The following is a 19,290-nucleotide window of genomic DNA, read 5'->3' on the forward strand; positions in this document are numbered from 1 at the left end:
CTTAATATTCTCTCAATTTAACAGTTGAATTTATTAAAATTATCACATATATTTAATGATAGAATCATATAACAAGTTACATAAGCTCATATTGTGACAAGTGTCGCAATGTTTTTATTTTCTATTTGATTTTTTTTATTTTTATCTATTGAATAAATTTAAATAATTTAAACACGAGTTTATCTTAATGCATTACAAAATTCATTTTTAAATGGAAATTGTCATTTGAAATATATAGGTTTTGTTTAAAAAATAAATTTTATTTAAATACATTATACAAATCATATATAATGCTGATTATATAGTTTTTAAATAATATTTTGATATATGATTTGTTATCTACATATTTATTTAAATATATTACAATAAATAGTGTAGAACTAAAACTATATAATAGCATATTCATCGTAAAATAAGATGAGCATTATAAATGATTATTTAAAATATTTATTTAAATAAAATTATATGAGCATACATTGTAATATAATATATGTATACGGGTTGTAATATATAAAATCTTTCATTGATTTAGTGTTATGGGTTAATCAAGTGTCAATTTAGTTAAAAAATTACTACTATCACTTTTTATTAAATGATTGCAATTATTGTTTGTCTTTTCATACTTTTATATGAATTTAAAATAATAATAATAATAAACCCTAAAAACTAGTATATTTAGGGATTAAACTCATATTTAATGGAGTGATAAATAAACCATTCACCACTACACCAACAATAATTCTTAAGTAAATTTAAAAAAGTTTAACTTTTTTAATTTGTTGTTTCCACACACATATACGTGTGATAATATTTCTAGTATTAATAATGTTGTTAACTTTTAAATCTATTGTTTCCACACGCATACACTCAACCAAAACTTCATTTTAATATATTTTAGACAATTTTATTTTAATATGCACAAGTTATTATCTCTATTTATTATACATCTATACTTACTATTAATAAAAACCCCTGAACGAGTTAGTGTCATGGGTGAATCATGTAACAGCTCAGTTAGAAAATAATTAAAATATACTTTTATTAAATGACTACTATTATTATTTTGATAGCTCTTTTGTCTTCTCATACTTTTATATAGTTAAAAAAAAACTAAGATTAAAATATTTAAGGGTTGAACTCGTGTTTAATGGATTTATAAATAAATTATTTATCATTACACCAATAATAATTCTAAAATATTTAAAAAAATAACTTTTAACATAAAATATTTTCTCTCACCAAATTCGTGTTCAAAATTTGTGATTTTCACACGTATAAATATGTGATAAAATTTCTAATATAATTTAAAATATTATGTCGTTGTAATTGAAATACATATACCTTTTCATTCAAGCTATCGCACATGTTAATTAATTATTAATTTTTTAAAATCAAATTTATAATAATTTTTTGAAACAACTATTCAAGGTAGAGATTGAAGCTATGAAATAGGGACATAATTAGTTTTTTTTTTTAATTTTCGATCATTTTAATAAAATATCATAAATTAATTTAAGTTTATTTTAAATATTAGTTTTTGTTCTTAATTTATATCTATAACAATACAAACTATCATAAGTTTAAAAATTAAAAATTTATATTATTTATTTTTAATTTCTTAAACATAGTATTATTAAAATGTTACAAATTTTATAATAAATATTTGCTAAAAACATATAAAATATTATAATTGATACATATGCACCTGGATAAAAAAAAACTAAATAAAATACATGTGAAACTTGAAAAGTCTGATTCACTGGTATTTCTTTTTTCATTTTAATGAAATGGATTAAATCATTAAAATGAGTAACATCATCACAAATTTCACATTACCAAAAAAATGTAAAAATACCTAAAAAAACAAATTTCCCCTATATTACTAAATATTAATTCTGATACCAGAAGGTAATGTTTGTTGAAACAAATGTTCATAGATCATAATGTTCCCACCGGTAATTTTACATTTCATGATCCAAAAGGATCCTTTATAATGTCAAAGTTGAAAACATGAGAAATCAAATGTAGTAATCTAATGACATAATCTTTAGATTCCTGCTGACACCATGAGATTCAAACGCCCCCAGCTAAACACACTACCAACTTTGCCAATGATAACAAAGCAAATCTAACATAGTAGTAGTACTAGAAGACTCATCGGCTTCTAATGGAAAAAAAACTTGATTTACTGTCATTAACCATGCTAAAAACCCTCATCTTCTTAAGCTCAAACTTTGGGGCGTCCCTCTTGAGCAAAAAGAGGAGGAAAAAAAAAGGAGGAAATCAACTCCAAAGCTTCAGTGCTAAATAGTATATTAATGTGTAAAAGAATAAGGTTACATATTTTCGGGGTTAGTCTCCAAGGCAAGCAGAACCACGCAGAGAACACCGAAAAAAAGTTGCAATTCCCCGCAAGGTCTCTCAGTCGAGAAAAATAGAAGTTGCCAACTCACTATTTTTTCATCAGAATTCTAGTTCTAACACCCCCTGCAGTTTACATAGTTAATCATGTTTTGCCTGACACATAAGACTCAAATAACACAGGTGTTAAAAGTGTATACCTTCAACTTCCTCGAACTGAACTTCCTTTACCAGATCGGCAGTAGCATTATATTCAAAGCTAATAAATGACAGAAAAGATCAATCATTACAAAGTTTACATAAACAGAAGCAGATCGGATGCAAGACTAATGATGCAATTATCAGCCTTCTAGCAACTAAACTAACATTGATTATCATTGAGATTTAGATGGCAAACACTATCTACAAGCAAAACTATAGCAGATATATAATGATTCTTTCAAAGTTTTTAGACCAGAACCTTGTCAAGTGAATACCCGTATCCAACACTCACCACTGAGTTCAGGGAACAAGGCTTCTTGGTCAATATACATGAAACATTTGCATACAAATTCACATTTTAAATGTTAGTAATTTCAACCACGTTGTTAAGAATGCTTGTCTCTGCTTTTCTCAGAGCCATGCGAGTGTTGCGTACCGGTATGTGTCCTACATGGGGTATGCTCAAATTTTCTAAGCTTTTTCTAAGCCATAGATAAGATGTGATTGAGTTATTTAAACAAGCTTAGAAAATTTGAGCATACCCCATGTAGGATACATACCGGTATGCAGTACTCGCATGACTCTGAGAAAAGCAGAGACAAAAATTCTTAACAATGTGGTTGAAATTACTAACATTCAAAAATCTAACTGAAGAAAAGCCTACACACTGTTCAAATCAAAATTAACAATTTAATCAAAGCAACGGAACAGATATGAAAACCAATGTGAGTTGAAAACATATATTACCTACTGGAAAAAGAGACCTCAAGTTCATATTGAGCGCTAGTTTTGATAGCTTCAAATAAGCAAGTAGCAATTTCAGTTTTGCGAGTACTAGCCATTAGTAAATCATACTCGGTTGGAATGATAATGGAGAGGAAGTTATCGTTTAAATCGCTCAGACACATCTTATCTACGGCTGCTAAAGCTATCCGGCGTTTAAGCCCATCGGTTTCAGGATCAACAATATAAACGGCGAAATCTGTGATTATAAGATTCCGTCGTTTCATCTTCCCTGATGCAGTGAACTTCAACACTTTATCCGCAAACAAAACTTTACTGTCACCTACACGTAAAATTCGCAATTATAAGGCGATCTTTTCATTCTTTGCAAGTGAACTGCATATAATATCGCAAAGAAAGACCACTTTTTTTTAATATATATATATGAAATCGTTGCGATGGAAATTAACAAAAGGGTGAGGAATGGGTAACCTTGTTTTTGCAAGATCTTCATTAAGAAGGGCCGGGAAGCGACATTCAAGTAGTCTCCTTTGGGTTCTGATGGTTGCGAATCCTTATCGTTTTCATCTTGTTGTTCGTCGTCAGGTACATGGTCTTCGCCCTGGGGGTTGGCCTCCGGTTCGTCGACTGGGGCTTGCTGTTGTGCCCTGTATTGGCTCATCGTTGGAACCGACGGACGCTGTTAGGCTTTGGCTTTTGCGGGAAAGCGAAAAAAATACAGAGAAAAGAGAGCCAAATAGCGCTCGATGCACGTTAACTTGTAATCATCATTCTAATTCAAGTTACTCTATTAAAAGTATTAAATTGATTGATTATCTTAATAAATAAATAAATTTTCTTATCAAATTCAAGAGAGATTGACCTAAAGATCGTATCATTATTTAAAATAATATTCTGTTCATAAATATAAATATAAATTAAATAAAATTATTTATTATATAAACATTATTTCGAATCAAGAAATCAAAATATTTTAATGCGAAACACTGCTGAACCGGATAAATGAACCCATTCACAACTGTATTTGAAAGTTGGGACTAAACTATGAAGGATTCAATATTCATTAAAAAATAAAATCTAAGACATATCCGAATTAACGTCATGTTTAAATTAGGTTAAACTACAGAGTTAGTCATCCAATTTTTATAAGTTTTCATTTTGAACGTTGAAAAAAAGAATTTCTAAGTTGGGCATTATCGTTAACAATCATTTTCATTTTAGTCACCTAATTTTAATAAGTTTCATTTTGGTCATCCTGTTAATTTAATATTGTTGTACACTTATTTTAGTCACTCAATTTCAACAAATTTTCATTTTGGTCCCTCATTTACTTTTAAAAATTAATTCTATTTATTAAAAAAACTAATTTTTACAAAAAAAAATTGAGTTATGTGAAGATGAAACCCAAAATAAAATGGTTTTTCTCAATAAAATCCCAAGCAATATTCTAGAAAAGGCAAGATAAAGGAAATTAGAAAGACATATTGGTTTTTCCCTATAAAAATATAGATAATTCTTTGTAAAATCTCATTTTTTTTAAATTAATTAAAAAAGTAAAGGGAATTAAAAATATCAAATAGTTTTTTTTATATAAAAACCTAGGTAATTTCTTATAAAACACCACATTTTCCCTGAAAAAATTAACATTAATTATAAAAAAGGAAAATAAAATAAAATTAATTTTTGAAAAGATAAAACAAGTGATTAAAAATGAAAACTTATTAAAGTTCACCGACTAAAATGATTGTACAATAATATTGAATTAAGGATTGGTGATCAAAATGAAAACTTATAAAAGTTGAGTGACCAATTATACAATTTACCCTTTAAATTATTCATAACTCTTAACTATAAAAAGGAATATAATTTATTGCAGTGAATCGAATTAAAATTTAATTAGCAACTTTTTTATTTGTCATTTTAATACAGGTTCTTGATCAATTACCAAATTAGTACATTTTTTAAATTGATTTTTCCTAAATTGTTTTACACAATTCTAAATATCAATTGATTTATCGTAATTTGATATGTCAATTTAGGCTCTCTATTACATTTAACGAGCTTGTTCTCGAACAACTTGAATGACTTTTTTGTGTTTTTACTCAATTTTAGGTTTTCATTTTAATAAGTAAATTAACATATTTTATACTACTTTTGAGACTTAAAATAAATAATTAGCATCCTAGAATCTAACGAGATTGATAAGTGATACAAAGAGTCCATAGTGGCTCGAACCACATGAAAACATCACCTAAAAAGAAAGTATTGCAAATTAAAAATCGTCTTACTGGATTGGCGTCTCTGTGTAAGATTCTTGAATTCCATATTACTAAAACATTGGTTATTTAAAGGTAGTTTAGATGAACTAGGAACTTAGCTACCGCATTCCCCTATTCAACATCACCTAACTCCACATATAACTTCGCCGCATTATTTTTCTGGTTCTGCAGTGAATTGCTATTCATTATATGGACATTTTCATCGTCAATATGTTAGGATCTAGTTTCTTTAGTATAGTTTCTCGTGTAATTTTATTTTTTTGAACATATTGATTTAATAAAATTTTATCATTTTTATTATTTATTTGCATTTGTTCTCAATAGTTTTTACGCCAAAGTAAAATATATAAGCAAATATTGTCTCACTCTTTATTTAATGTTTAACTAATATTAAGTTGCTTATGTGATTAGTTCATAATGCGAGAAGATAACTTATTTATTAGGTAAATAAATAATTTAATTGTGTAAATTAACTAAATTTATTTTAATTAATTGAATAAATAATATATTGGGAATAAAAAATTATTTATTGGGTTGAATAAGTTATATAAGTTGGTTAAAGATAAAAATAACACCTATAATTGTACCTAATACATAAAAAGGTCTAATGAGGCTTAAGACGCATGGGATGGTCGGATGGTTGGCACAAAAGGTTCTAGAGGGAGTGTGCCGCCGCCCACCCCTATCAATTCTTATAGGTTTTGTGTTTTCCATTAAAATATTATTATTTAATTTCTTATTGTTGGAACAAAACTCTTGAGAAATTATTTATAAATAAAGATCATGGGCTAGGTCAAAACAAACGGTACTAAGCGTCGAAACTCCGTCAAAATTTAGTGAGAATTATTCTTTTAAATAAATTCTAATTTTGAGAAAGTTTGCTTTTCAGTTTCTAGTCTTTGAGAGTTATTGATATTCCTATTGAATATCAATTCATAGTTTTCATTGAGTTTTTCAATATATAAATTAGAGTCAACACTCTAGGCAAGTCAAGGTTTGTAAATAACGAAGAAAATCATGTCGGTCAAAAGTTAGGAAACAACACAGATCATCTATTCCATTACAAAACTATTTTTTAAATTGAATATTTTTCAACCCATCTGGTCTATATTATCCTGCTTCCACAATGTACTGCAATTTTTGCACTAATTTTCAATTTCAACTCATCAGATTTAATATTCATTTTAAAACTTACACTAATCTGACATCTCAATTCAAATACAACACTAATTTTGGTGTAACGAATTTTTCCATAATAATAAACCAAGACAACAAAATGGATACGTATAATTAACTTACAAAACATTACATTAAACCAAATTATTAGTTGAATTTCAAATATTATGAAATTATATGAACTTCTAAACAACAATGCATACAATAATACAAATATTACATCGATTAAGGAAACTAATAAAAATGAATTAGCATTTGGTACATTGACAGTGTATTTTTTTTATATCACAAGCATCTTTTAAAAATTGTAATGTGTCTCTTTATAATATTTTACCATACTTTTATAAAACACTTGTCAACTTAATGATTCTACTTGTAAAATACTTAACTACCAATGTATCAAATATTTTCTCATAAATATTGCATCATTATAAACTTAATATTTACTTCTACAAATAATTGAAAAATAAAAAAAATACCTTAAGCTAATGATATTATAAATACAAATATTAAATAAAAACCATAAATTTAATCACTATTTTTATTGCATACTTTAATTTTCCCGAGAGTATCAAACGTTTGTTGGGGATTCAAACGTGGGAGGAGATGAATTTGTTATTAGAGTTCGGATTCCTTTGATTTAGGTTAGGGTTTTATTTTTGGATCCGAGAGAATCTTGTAGAAAAAACAAATTTATGAATATCGATTTATTTGAATCAATTTTTTGGCCATCACTTCACACACATCAATCAATGTTCAAAATGAGAAAACAGATAAAAAATCAAGTTGCTTAAAATCGCAGTTAATTTTGAATGAATGTTTGAAATGAAGCGAATAATATAAGTAACTCAAAAGGTTAACTTGGAAATTGATGACCCACTAAAACAGCGTCGGACAATAGAAGGTTCTATTCAGATTTTCCTTAAACGGCTATACTACACTTTCCCCTTCACTTTGGATAAAATTTAATTATCTCCAAATAAAATAATATTTAATAAACGCAAAAAATCAGAATAATAGTTTACCTGGCGGGCGGGATCCGGTGGTTTTCGTATAGCGAACGCCAATGTATGGGACCCACCAAAGAATGACATTTACCTGTCTATAAAAGACCGCCACCACATCCAATCATAAATCCCCTTCTCATTTGTTTTTTCGTTCTCTCTCTCTCTCTCTCTCATTTTCGTCTTCTTTCTTCGATCCGAACTTTCCTCTCCTGCCGATCCAAAGTTCCTTCAGGCATCAAAAAGGACCCCCCCGATCAAATTTATCTTTTCTGGTTCCATCTCTCACTTTTGATTGTTGTATTTATATGCTTCTTTTTTCTATTGTTTTATTTGTGTTGTTTTGACTTTTTTTTTTATTATTCTACGGCGGATGGATCGTAGGTTTCGCTATGGCATCGAAGCGGATCTTGAAGGAATTGAAGGATTTACAAAAGGATCCTCCAACATCTTGCAGTGCTGGTAATGCATACTCCCTTTTTCGTTCTATATAAAAGCTCTCCCTTTTTGCTGTTGATTTAAAATTTTGTTTTTCAAATATTGATTTGTTGTTTGTTTTAAGCTTCCTTTGAAGCTATGTATTTATAGGTATAAATGTTTCTGAATTTGCGTTGAGGAGGAAAAAGATCTTGATATGTTATGGGTGATTTTGCAAGGGACTGTCTTTTTTTGTTAATAATAATTGAAAGTTTTATTCCAAAATCCTAGATCAGATAATTCATGAATCTCTATTGTGTTCGTGTATTTTGTTGAGTCAAACTTGTTTAAAATAAAATTTGATTCGTTAATGATTTTCATTATCTAGATTTTGAGACGTTTTAATTCATGTCAGGTTCGTGTTATCTTTTTTTTTTCTCGTTCACAGCAACCTATTGATAAATCTTTTACGGGTATTCTTCCTAAAATTTCCTTTCCTCTAGATACAATAAACAGTGGTTGTCTGTACAAATCTCTGTAAAAGGACAGTAAAAGACTAACAAAACTGTGTTCCAAACTTGCTTAGTGAATCCCTACATTCTTCTTCAATATCACCCAAGAGACAGCTTGTCCATTGTAAATTAATGTCATATAATATTGCTAACCAAGCAATGAAGTAGAATTTAGGCGTATATTGAAAACCTTAGCAGCTTTTGCCATTGAAGTTCGCTTATTTTCCAAAGTAGTCCCATGTATCGGCAATTGTGAAGTTTTCCTTTGAATTCATCCGAATATCCTCATCTCTGTTAGATTACTGGTAATGTTAAAACTTATTGTTTGGTTCAATTGGTTAGAATATAAAATTCTTTCGTTTGGTTGACCATATGAAATAACCTAATATCACTTTTTTAACTAAAGTGGCCTTAATCACAAATAAGACTGAAAATCCAAGAAAAAGAAGTAAGACAACGATAATTTAGTAATGTTAAGTTGCCTCAACTTAAAATAATAATAAATTCAATAATAGAAAAGTTCATTTATAATAATAGTAATTAATTGAAAATAACTCAATAGACAAAATGTTAAATTTCCTGAACTTATAGCAATAACAATTATTATTATTAGACTAGTCAGTTCTATAATAATTAACTAATTACAAGATTAAGATAATATAAAAGATAAATTAAAATTAAACCAAAAAAGCAATAAAGTACACCGATAGACAAAATTCACATTAGTTTTGTTCAAAGAATGGGAGAGTTTTATTCATTAGTTACTATTATTATTATGGTATAGGGGTAACATTGTCACAAACCTCACATTATCAAGATAATGTAAGATTATTTAAGAAACATGTTGTATTAAGATTACCCCTAAGATTACCCCTAATATTACCAAATTTACACTGTTGCTAATATGATGATGGGATCATACATTCCTGGCAGTAATGTGAAACTACCTGTAGAATTTTCCTCAAACTCTAGCTACATACACTTGGCATTGATTACCTTGCTTTTGAAAAACAAAAATCATTCTTGATGGATAAGAATGAATCCAATCAATCCATATGGAGGTTGAATCTGAAAAATGTGTTCAAATATGCATGAGAATACATGAAATATCCAAACATTTATAACTAATGACCCATGCTTCTTCAACTATATCATTGGGAAATGAAATTTGTCCTCCTAAGCTTCAAGCCATTACATGTGAGTGATGGCACTGATTCATTTGAAATAGAAAGCAACCCAAACACAAATAGGAAGGCATTACTTGATGTTGATGAAAGCCACATTTGACAGAGTGACTCTACAATCAGACACCACTGTACGAGGCATCTCCTGCTATTCTCCTCATCAGATACCCTTAACCCTTATTCTTGCTCTTGTATTCACTCCACTGACTACCTAAAATCTAAGCACCAACTAAATTACTTTATAAACTCGAGTTTTCATTCAGATGGTTTATATGAAAAATATGACTGTTACAATGTTTGCACTCATCTTTTCACAATTGTGCAATGTGCTCGAGGTTTATCATTGAACTTCAATGCTTGCATATTGCTTATTGTTTTTTCTGGCAATGTTGCAGGTCCTGTTGCTGAAGACATGTTTCATTGGCAGGCAACTATCATGGGTCCACCAGACAGTCCGTATGCTGGGGGTGTTTTCCAAGTGACCATTCATTTTCCTCCAGACTATCCTTTTAAGCCACCCAAGGTATTTTTCCTTTTTTATGTAATTCTGGTTTCTATATATAGGCAGGTTGTTTACTCTGACTCTTGCTAGAGCTTGCAAAATTTCCATGTTCATTTAGCACTCTCATTTTGGGTTACTTGTTTTGTACTCCATTGTGTATTGAGGTAGACGATAATATATTCCTTTGAAGAGTGATAGATAATCGAAGTCTTATTTATATGATAAATGGGTTTTGCAGGTGGCATTTAGAACCAAGGTATTCCACCCTAATATTAACAGCAATGGAAGCATTTGCCTAGACATCTTGAAAGAGCAGTGGAGTCCTGCACTAACTATTTCCAAGGTGGTTGTCTTTTCAATATTTGATATCCCTGTTTGAAACTCCTCTCATTTGTTTGGATATTCAATGTTGGCACAAATGGATCCAATCTGAATTAGCCACCCGTATCTGATGCTCATGTCGGAGACATATCCAGACATGGGTAGTGGGACATAATGCTCCAATGATCTTCCTAATGCATAAAGATCTTTCTGGGGTTGGGGGGGGGGTGAATTTGAACATGCCCATATAGGATATCTACAAGCGTCCTGAACTCACATTCTGAGTCTATTCATACAAATCAAAATGAGAAGCCAAGAACCTGAACAGAAACCCGATCAATCTGAAATTTGAATCCCCATTCCAAACCTTGATGTCCATTTTAAGAAAAGTAAATTGTAGTTAAGCCTTCTGAGATCCTACGATTTTTATTCACAACTTGTCTGTTTCAATGGTTAAGGTGGTTTAACGACTTTTTGTTCAATTAGGTATTGCTATCAATATGTTCATTGCTGACCGATCCAAATCCGGATGATCCTTTGGTGCCGGAGATTGCACACATGTACAAGACAGACAGGAACAAGTACGAGACAACTGCAAGGAGTTGGACCCAGAAGTATGCCATGGGCTAGGGATGCTCAATGTTTCTTTCTTTTTTGTTTTGTTTTGTTTTGTTTTTTTTTAAATTTAGTTTTATGTATGAAAGGTTTGTTCTGTCTCTTCAATGCCTAAAATGGGGGAGTTTAACGATGCCATCAACATTCCCTTTTTTAAAAGAAGAGACATCAAATGTTGCTTCCTTTTGTTGTATGGATAAATGTAACTTTTGGAACAAGAAAATAGACGCTTTTGATCATTTTTTTAAATGTTCTTTATTTGTAATTCAAGTATGCGAAAGTAATGGTAGAATGCCAGATTTGGTAAAGGGTCTTGTTATACAACTATAAATTAAAAATACACTATAAAATTATTGAAAGACAATAACTTGTGATGTCGTATGGAAAGTAGTACAGATATGAAATTAAAAGAAATTAAATTCAAGTAACTTCTATAATTAGTGAATTGAGACCCAGGTTGCATTAGCATCACCCAAAAGCATACCAACCAGTGTAAAAGGAGCTTCATTTCTGACATTAAGAAACTATGCCAGCCATAGCATTGGTATACCTATTTCCTTTTTTAAAAACATGGTTATGGATCCTTTGCCCGAATCATCAATAAGCGAGTACACAAAATGGGATAAGAAAGCGAGTAACTAGTAGTTAAGCTCATTACAGCTGTTGCATCCACTTTAATCACAAGTTTAGTCATATGCAAACTCAAAGCAAATTGCAAGCCATCCTTCTGCCACCATACACATGGCTTGTGGAATATGATGAAAAGATCCAATAATTTGTGTACTCAAAGCAAATTGCAAGCCATCCTACTCTTCTCGGGTTTCCAATGGAAGATCCATCCGTATTAAGCTTGAACCAACATACTTGAGGGTTTTTTTTTTCCCTATGAAAAACAATGAAGGATGGTAGAAGGCACAATCTGATATTAACAACAACAACAACAAAGAATTCCCCAACCTTTTCAAGAGCTCATTTAGGGATGTCATTAAGGATACATGTTTTCCAAAGGAAATGACATTTCGAGCTAGCTAGATTTCCAACGTAATAAAAGAAAAAAAAAATCAAAGTCCAAGGAAATTTTGGTTTATGGTACCACACTTTAGACTTCAAGTTGCTGCAGGATCGAGCTTTCTTATTAGTAACCCCTTAAAGAAATTGGTTATTGTTCCTCAAGATACTAGACCACCAATCTCTCAAAAAAGAACATTATCCCAAGATATGGTCAAGACTTTCTAGATAGCTATGGCAAAAAGAGAAATGTTCTTGCATAGGCATACCCCTTGAGGCGAGAAGTGTTGTCTAAAGCTCTTCATTTTATAGTGCTTAGGATACGATTCCACCATCCATATGCACTAGCAAGCTAGAAAGTCCTGAATTCAGAGGGCTCCAATACAATGAATCATGTATATCCTCCTTAATTGAGCTAGGGGGTCCTAAGAAAGGTTGTAGAAAATTATTTGGCATTATAATGGACACCGCATTTGTGTTGGAAAAATTCGGTTTAGAATTTGATTTTGCTGCACAGCAGAAAATTAATTTTTTTTTTAAATCCAGGGATCGTGTTATTTATACCAATAAACTATTTATCAAATTCGTACCTATATCTTGGAGTAGACAATCTAAGTCATTTCCCGAATTTCTATAAACAGGATCTCCACTATTCTTGAACCTCGACTTGCTTAGATTGTGGATTCTAACGAAGCGGTGAATACAATGAAAACTTTTATTGATGTGAGTGAGAAAAATATCTTCTTTGTAGGTGAGAAACAAAAAAAAAGCTCTCTTAAAGTTAGAATTTATTTGAAAAATAAATCTCACTAAAAATTGACAAAGTGCCGATGCTTAGATTTTGTTGTGTTTTGACCTAGCTCATGATCTGTATTAATATAGAAAATCACAAGAGTTTTAGTTGAACAAAAAGAAGCAAATTAATAATATTTTAATAAAAATACACATAATTACCTACTAGGAATATGAATAGGCGGCTACACCTCTTCTTTGGGAGCTATAGTTGTTGCTTATCCTATGTCAGATGGTGGCTTATCAATTCAAATGCAAATCGCCAAGGTTGTAACGAACTAGAGAAAATATCGATTGAACATATATAATTAAGGCTCAAATGATTTGTAATTAAGTTTCAATTCTTCGTCTATTAATTACGACATTATTCAATTATGAAGTCATTCAACTAAAATACAATGACTGAATTCTCCCTATTTTATACCATTATGAAAGCAACTAATCAAATGTTCGTCCAAGGACTTTCTCATATTTGTGTTATCTTAATAGCATATCTTTAATCTCTTTGGGTTAAATTCATTCACCGAATATGATCCTATTTGATCTAACAGTAATCATTACATCTTCCTTTATGAAAAAAGTCAATTAGTAGCCGTTAGTAATTAAATCATTCATCCCAGAAAAATGACTCATGGCCATGCGACTTTTTTTATCTATCATGTAATGTCAATGAGATGATATCATTTACCTTTTATCGGGTTATAAATTCTACTATTGTATGCGAAGCTATGTCATGCAGAATTTGTATGCTCAATGTACCAACTTTTGACTCTTTTACCAATTAAACTGAGCATTTAATTCATCAAAGTATTTGATTCACGCACACATAGTCCATCACTTACTCAGGATTGAGGTAAACCACACTATGAATATCATAACTGAATAAATCCATTACCGGATCTAGGATTTATTCTACTTGGGTCCTATTTGATGTATTGTCAGTCCAAACAATCACTTCTATGTCTCTATCTTCTCGAAATCATTTGTTCCGACACCCAAGACAAAGTATCTCTCTAATTAGACTTGATAGACGACATAATAGCCTTTTAATTGATTTGTTAAATTTCGATTAGACTATGGACCATTTAGATTACCAACTAATATAAGTTGCCTTCTCGCATTATGATCTGACCACATAATGCAATTTAATATTAGTTAAATGTTAGGTAATGAATGAGTCAATATTTGCTTACACATTTTGCTTTGTGTGCAAAAACTATCAAGGAAAAATAGAAATGATATTAATGTGAATAATGAAATTTTAGTAAACTATTTTGTTCAAAAAATTATAAATGCATATGATAAAAAAACTACATTAAGAGCACTAATTCCCAACAGTCTCCCACTTGCCCTAGTGAAATAGAGTCATATTTTGTATACTCATATTCTTTACATGTTTTTCAAAATTAATGGCCACTACAGTCTTGATAAAGGGATCCATAAGACTACATCCACTACTCCGTCTGCTACTACCATTTCCAATCAGTTTATTTTGTTCATTTATGATTTCTGGTTTCTTTGGCTTTAATTATTGCCGCAATGTTAACATAATATAATGTAATAACTTTTTCTATATAAAAAATGACTTTGAGATTCGTGAGAAACTTCCAAATCCATAATATTTCTTTTATTTACTCAAAAGCAACCACATATTTGGCCTTCATAGCGGAGTCAGCAATACAACTCTGCTTGACACTTTTCTACACTATGACTCTGTTGTTTAAGATAAAAACATAACTCAATATTGATTTCCTCAAATTTCAATACATTTGAAAGTCAGAATCAGTATACCAAATGAAAATTAAATCCCTTCAGAATATGTTGGCATATAATTCTTGTTGTTAGTCAGACCCATTTTTTCCAAATAAGGCCACAAGTCTATCAACAAGGGTAAGAAGGGTTAACATGTCTTTCGACTGTTACTTTTGCATGGATAGATCCATGCAGTTAATGTTATCAAGGGACGATAGATATTTGGCAGGGTTTAAATTTACCTCATCATAGATATTTTTAGCCTATAAGCTAGATTAGTGTTACTCGCACTCTGTAAAAGGCCAACACTTTTGGCTTTATCCTTTGAGTTAACCTTAACACCTTTATCAATTTTTTTGATAATTGAGTATTCTATTTGCTTGGAACGCAGAGGGTTTTAGATTACTTTTTGGTGTATCTTTGCTTGAGGCCTGCATCAAAGTTGGAGCTTGCATGGACTTGGCAACCTTTTGTCTTGGTCCATATCGATGTACCACCATCCAAGGGCCATAATTAGAAGTTCTTCCATCATCCTCTTTCTTGGTTATCACCACGAGCCTCGCTCATTGAATTATTTGAAAATGCTTCTCCACTATTGCTCTAATTTATTGTTTTATTAGATGGTGGTTTCCCATCTTTAACAGCTACCATCTTGCTCTTTACAGTGATTATGGTTGGGGTACTATTAGGGAAAATTTCTTGCTTATGGCCCATCCTTCCACATTCGAAACAAAGTTTTTCTATACCGTCGTTTCTTACCTTCAACAGAAATGTGGTTTTGAAGGGTATCTTCTAATGACTTGATTACAAAAATGAGCCAAATCGCCTTGTCTTTTCGATATTATAGCATTACCAACACTCAACAGGTTGCTGTGCTAGCTCTTCCCAAACTGCGATTGAGTTGTACGAAGCTTTGGAAGCTTGAAAATTGGTGTGCCATTTTCTCATGGTTAAAAAGTTTTCATTGATGAATCAAGGTCCCCTTTTAATAACCATGTCATAGTCTTCTTCAGATATGAACATTACTAGGAAATAATCTTGTCCCAAATCGATTCGTTGCATGCAACATTAGCATTTTTATAGTTGGTTTAGCTTGAAAGAAAGGTTTTGGAAATCTACCATTTTCCCATAAACTTTAACTGTGATTGACCTAACCTTACCTTCCTGATTCGATTTTTTTCCTCATTGGTTAAGGTGACCATAATGTCACCATTGTCCATCCTAAAAGTTGGTTAATCTTCCTTTTCCATAATTGAATTAATATCCATGTCAACCTCTACTTCACCTTGGAAACTTTTCTCATAGTTACGGAACTCCTACCCTACCAGGATTTCTCTGTTGGATAGAATTTACCTACCTCCTGGTAGTGCTTGTGTCTCAACTTTTTTAGGCTTTTTGGTGCTTCTGAGTAATTCTTCTTCCTCCTTATGAGAGAGAGTGTCCATCTCCCTTTGCAGTTAAACACTAGCTAGGTTATTTGTTTGATTCAAATAATATATTCGAGGTTTAGGGCAAATTAAACTTAAATATCAACAAGATTGTTGACGGACATATTCAACTCAGCCTAGGGATTCTTTTAAGAGCAAGACCGTAACTTGAAATCAGGATATCCATAATTCCTTTTCTTTATGTATCATAGCATTAAAATATAAATTTTCAGACCCAAACCTTTATATATTCTTCTTCTTCTTCCTTGAGCTAAAAAAGAAAAATAAGCATTAATTGTTTGTTTGACGAATGAAAGAGGTGAAAAGATGTGGATTTCCATCATCTTTATGGACAGCAAGAGAGGGGTCGCATATGATGCATGGCGTATCTGATAGATATCAACAAGCAGTGTTGCTAAAACCAAGTATTAATTAATGGGTATCTGATTACTGCACAGCAAAATTGTTTAATTAATGCCCACGACTCCACCATTTCTCAAAGTTGAGCTCATATGTGTCAGTGAAACAAATATATGAAAGCTGCTACAATCAATCCTGCAACTTCAATTTCATCCATGATATAAAATTGATTGGACAACCGTTTGTTAATTATATATGGTCGTACTTGCTCTCCTTTTTTATTCTGTGATCCCCAATCACTTTGCCACAATTAATTTATTATAAAACTCTTCAATACAATAATTTTTCTTTTAACTAAACTAGCTTTTTAACCACCATGAATATATATATGTTTATTAAGAAAATTTAAGTAATTTTATTTTCGATAATGCATGTTAAATTTTAAGTAAAAAAAATGTCTTACATATATGTTTTACCTAAAAAAACTTTCAATTGTTAAATGTATATTATCAAATCGATTCATGATAAATACATCGACTTATATATTAAAAAGTCCTTAAAAATGCACCCAAAAAATTCAAATCAATTAAGACCCTATATTAAATTCGCACTTAATTAAGTCTATATCGTTAATTAAAATAATCAATTAAACCTCTCTATTAACAGTTTTTCATTAACCATGTTGACTATTAAAATACATTGACAAACCAATCAAATGGTGATACCTGACGGCTTTTAGTTTAATATAATATTTTTCCCATAAAAATGATTAAAAAATAAAAAAATTATAAAAATAGAAAAAATCAAAATATTAAATATTAAATTTGATATAAACTTATTAAAAGTATAAAAACTTGTCAATATTGTAAAAATATAAAAATTCTAATAAATTATAAAAATTTATAAAACTTATTAAAAATATTTAAGATTAAAAAATGTTTTGGAATTCTTTAAAAAAAAATTTAAAAAATTGTACAAAATATTAAAATTATTAAAACTGATATAAACTTATAAAAATTATAATAAAAAATTCATAAGAACTTGAACAAGACCAATTAACATGAAATCAACAAGGGTACCAGTCCAAGGACAACCATTAGACCGGTTGACCAGGGAACTAGGCGGTTAAACTAATTTTTTATTTTTAATATTTTTATCAAACCAAAATTTTATCATCCAACTATTAACATAGGTCAAAATGAAATAATTTAACCAAGGTTTTCAAATTTGAACTGGTGGTCAAATCAACTAGGCCGCCGGTTTGTCAGTTCAACTGATTCATCAAGTTCAATTAAATAAAATATTAAAAATAAAAAATAAAAAAATCAACCGTCTGATTTTCAAGTCAACCGATCTAATGACTTTCTTTGGACCAATGCCCTTATTGATTTCAATCTAATTAGTCCAACCAACTGGCTCATTCCAATTCAAGTTTTTATTATTTTTTTATAAGTTTATAGCAATTTTAATACTTTTATAATTTTTATAGAATTTTAATAAGTTTTTATAAAATTTTAAATATTTTTTTTATTAATTTATTAGAATTGATTATGTTTTATATTTTTTTATAATATTTATAAGTTTTTTTATATTTTTTCTAAGCTTGTATCAATTTTCATATTTTTTTAATTTTTATATTTTATAATTCCTTATGATTTTTTATGGAAAAAAATCTTAGATTAAACCAAAAGATGTCACATGTCGCCATATGATTGGTTTGTCAATTTATTTTAATGGTCAACATGGTCAATGATGAAAATCGTTAACAAACGGGCTTAATTAATTATTTTAGTTAACAATAAGGGCTTAACTGAGTGCGAGTTTAATACAAGGGTTTAACTGATTTTTTTTTTGTATTTTCTTAAAGGCTTTTTGACATATAAGCTTAAATACATCTATATTAATAAATTCAACAGTTAAATTGTTAAAATATTAATAGTAGAAAAAGTTAAATTTTACACTGGTATAACTGAATCCCCTCCATGTTTAATTATTTTTATTATTTAATAAAATGTTTTTATTGTGTAATTAATGTAAGTAAACATTGTTAAATAATTAAAACTTATAAATTATTTTAAAAAAAGTTTAAATCATAATTAAATTAATTGTATAATATTTAAAAAATATTTGTATAATATTAAATTAATTAGATTTTGAGAGATGTAAATTTCAGCATATCAAGAGAGAGGGCAAACGGACTGCATCACTTGTTGGCCAGAGAGGAGTTTTGCCGAAAACATGATGTCTGATGTGTGGAGGACGGCCCGACAATGATTCAAGGACTAGTGGTGGAGGAGGAGGGATGATGATAAAAAATTTAAATGTAAAAATTACCTATTGAAAACAAAATTTTTAGTGGATAAAGATTTGTTTAATATTGTATGTGGCCCAATAATTATATTTTGGTTTAACAAGAAATAATTTAAAGTAATAATATTGCTTATTGGTAAACTTAAATAATTTAAATTACAATTAAAGTCTCATTGAAATAATTAATATTTTAAGCATACTAAAAGCCACGTCATGAGAGTATAATAATAGTCAGTATCATAATGACAGATTAGCTGTCACTAATAGCCACGTGTTTTCAGTATAGTAACAATCAGTATCATGGTGACTGACTCAGCTGTTGTCA

The 19,290-nt window shown here is 29.9% G+C and overlaps 2 protein-coding genes across 2 annotated transcripts; one reads left to right on the forward strand and one right to left on the reverse strand.

Moving 5' to 3' along the window:
- Positions 1 to 1,803: 1,803 nt before the first annotated feature.
- On the reverse strand, positions 1,804 to 4,168 carry LOC107890760 (myosin heavy chain IB). Its single transcript, XM_016815291.2, has 4 exons — positions 3,778 to 4,168; positions 3,310 to 3,628; positions 2,562 to 2,620; positions 1,804 to 2,487 (listed from the first exon to the last, which is right to left on the reverse strand). The coding sequence occupies exons 1-4, from the start codon at positions 3,965 to 3,967 to the stop codon at positions 2,453 to 2,455; spliced, it is 603 nt and encodes a 200-aa protein (XP_016670780.1). The 5' UTR covers positions 3,968 to 4,168; the 3' UTR covers positions 1,804 to 2,452.
- Positions 4,169 to 7,730: 3,562 nt separating this feature from the next.
- LOC107890761 (ubiquitin-conjugating enzyme E2 10) lies at positions 7,731 to 11,555 on the forward strand. Its single transcript, XM_016815292.2, has 5 exons — positions 7,731 to 8,040; positions 8,150 to 8,227; positions 10,274 to 10,401; positions 10,619 to 10,723; positions 11,188 to 11,555. Exons 2-5 carry the CDS (start codon positions 8,158 to 8,160, stop codon positions 11,329 to 11,331), a joined length of 447 nt encoding a protein of 148 aa, XP_016670781.2. The 5' UTR covers positions 7,731 to 8,040; positions 8,150 to 8,157; the 3' UTR covers positions 11,332 to 11,555.
- Positions 11,556 to 19,290: the final 7,735 nt, after the last annotated feature.

This window comes from Gossypium hirsutum, chromosome D09 (genome assembly GCF_007990345.1).
Source record: "Gossypium hirsutum isolate 1008001.06 chromosome D09, Gossypium_hirsutum_v2.1, whole genome shotgun sequence".
Lineage (NCBI taxonomy): Eukaryota > Viridiplantae > Streptophyta > Magnoliopsida > Malvales > Malvaceae > Gossypium > Gossypium hirsutum.

Excerpts from the sequence above, each read along its gene's own strand:
- LOC107890760 (XM_016815291.2), bottom strand. The coding sequence starts at position 3,967 with ATGAGCCAATACAGGGCACAACAGCAAGCCCCAGTCGACGAACCGGAG. Across the intron at positions 3,629-3,777 it reads GAAGATCTTGCAAAAACAAG|GTGACAGTAAAGTTTTGTTT; the intron begins GTTACCCATTCC and ends TTTTACGTGTAG. Across the intron at positions 2,488-2,561 it reads TCAGTTCGAGGAAGTTGAAG|GGGGTGTTAGAACTAGAATT; the intron begins GTATACACTTTT and ends TGTAAACTGCAG.
- LOC107890761 (XM_016815292.2), top strand. The coding sequence starts at position 8,158 with ATGGCATCGAAGCGGATCTTGAAGGAATTGAAGGATTTACAAAAGGAT. Across the intron at positions 8,228-10,273 it reads TCCAACATCTTGCAGTGCTG|GTCCTGTTGCTGAAGACATG; the intron begins GTAATGCATACT and ends GCAATGTTGCAG. Across the intron at positions 10,402-10,618 it reads ATCCTTTTAAGCCACCCAAG|GTGGCATTTAGAACCAAGGT; the intron begins GTATTTTTCCTT and ends TGGGTTTTGCAG.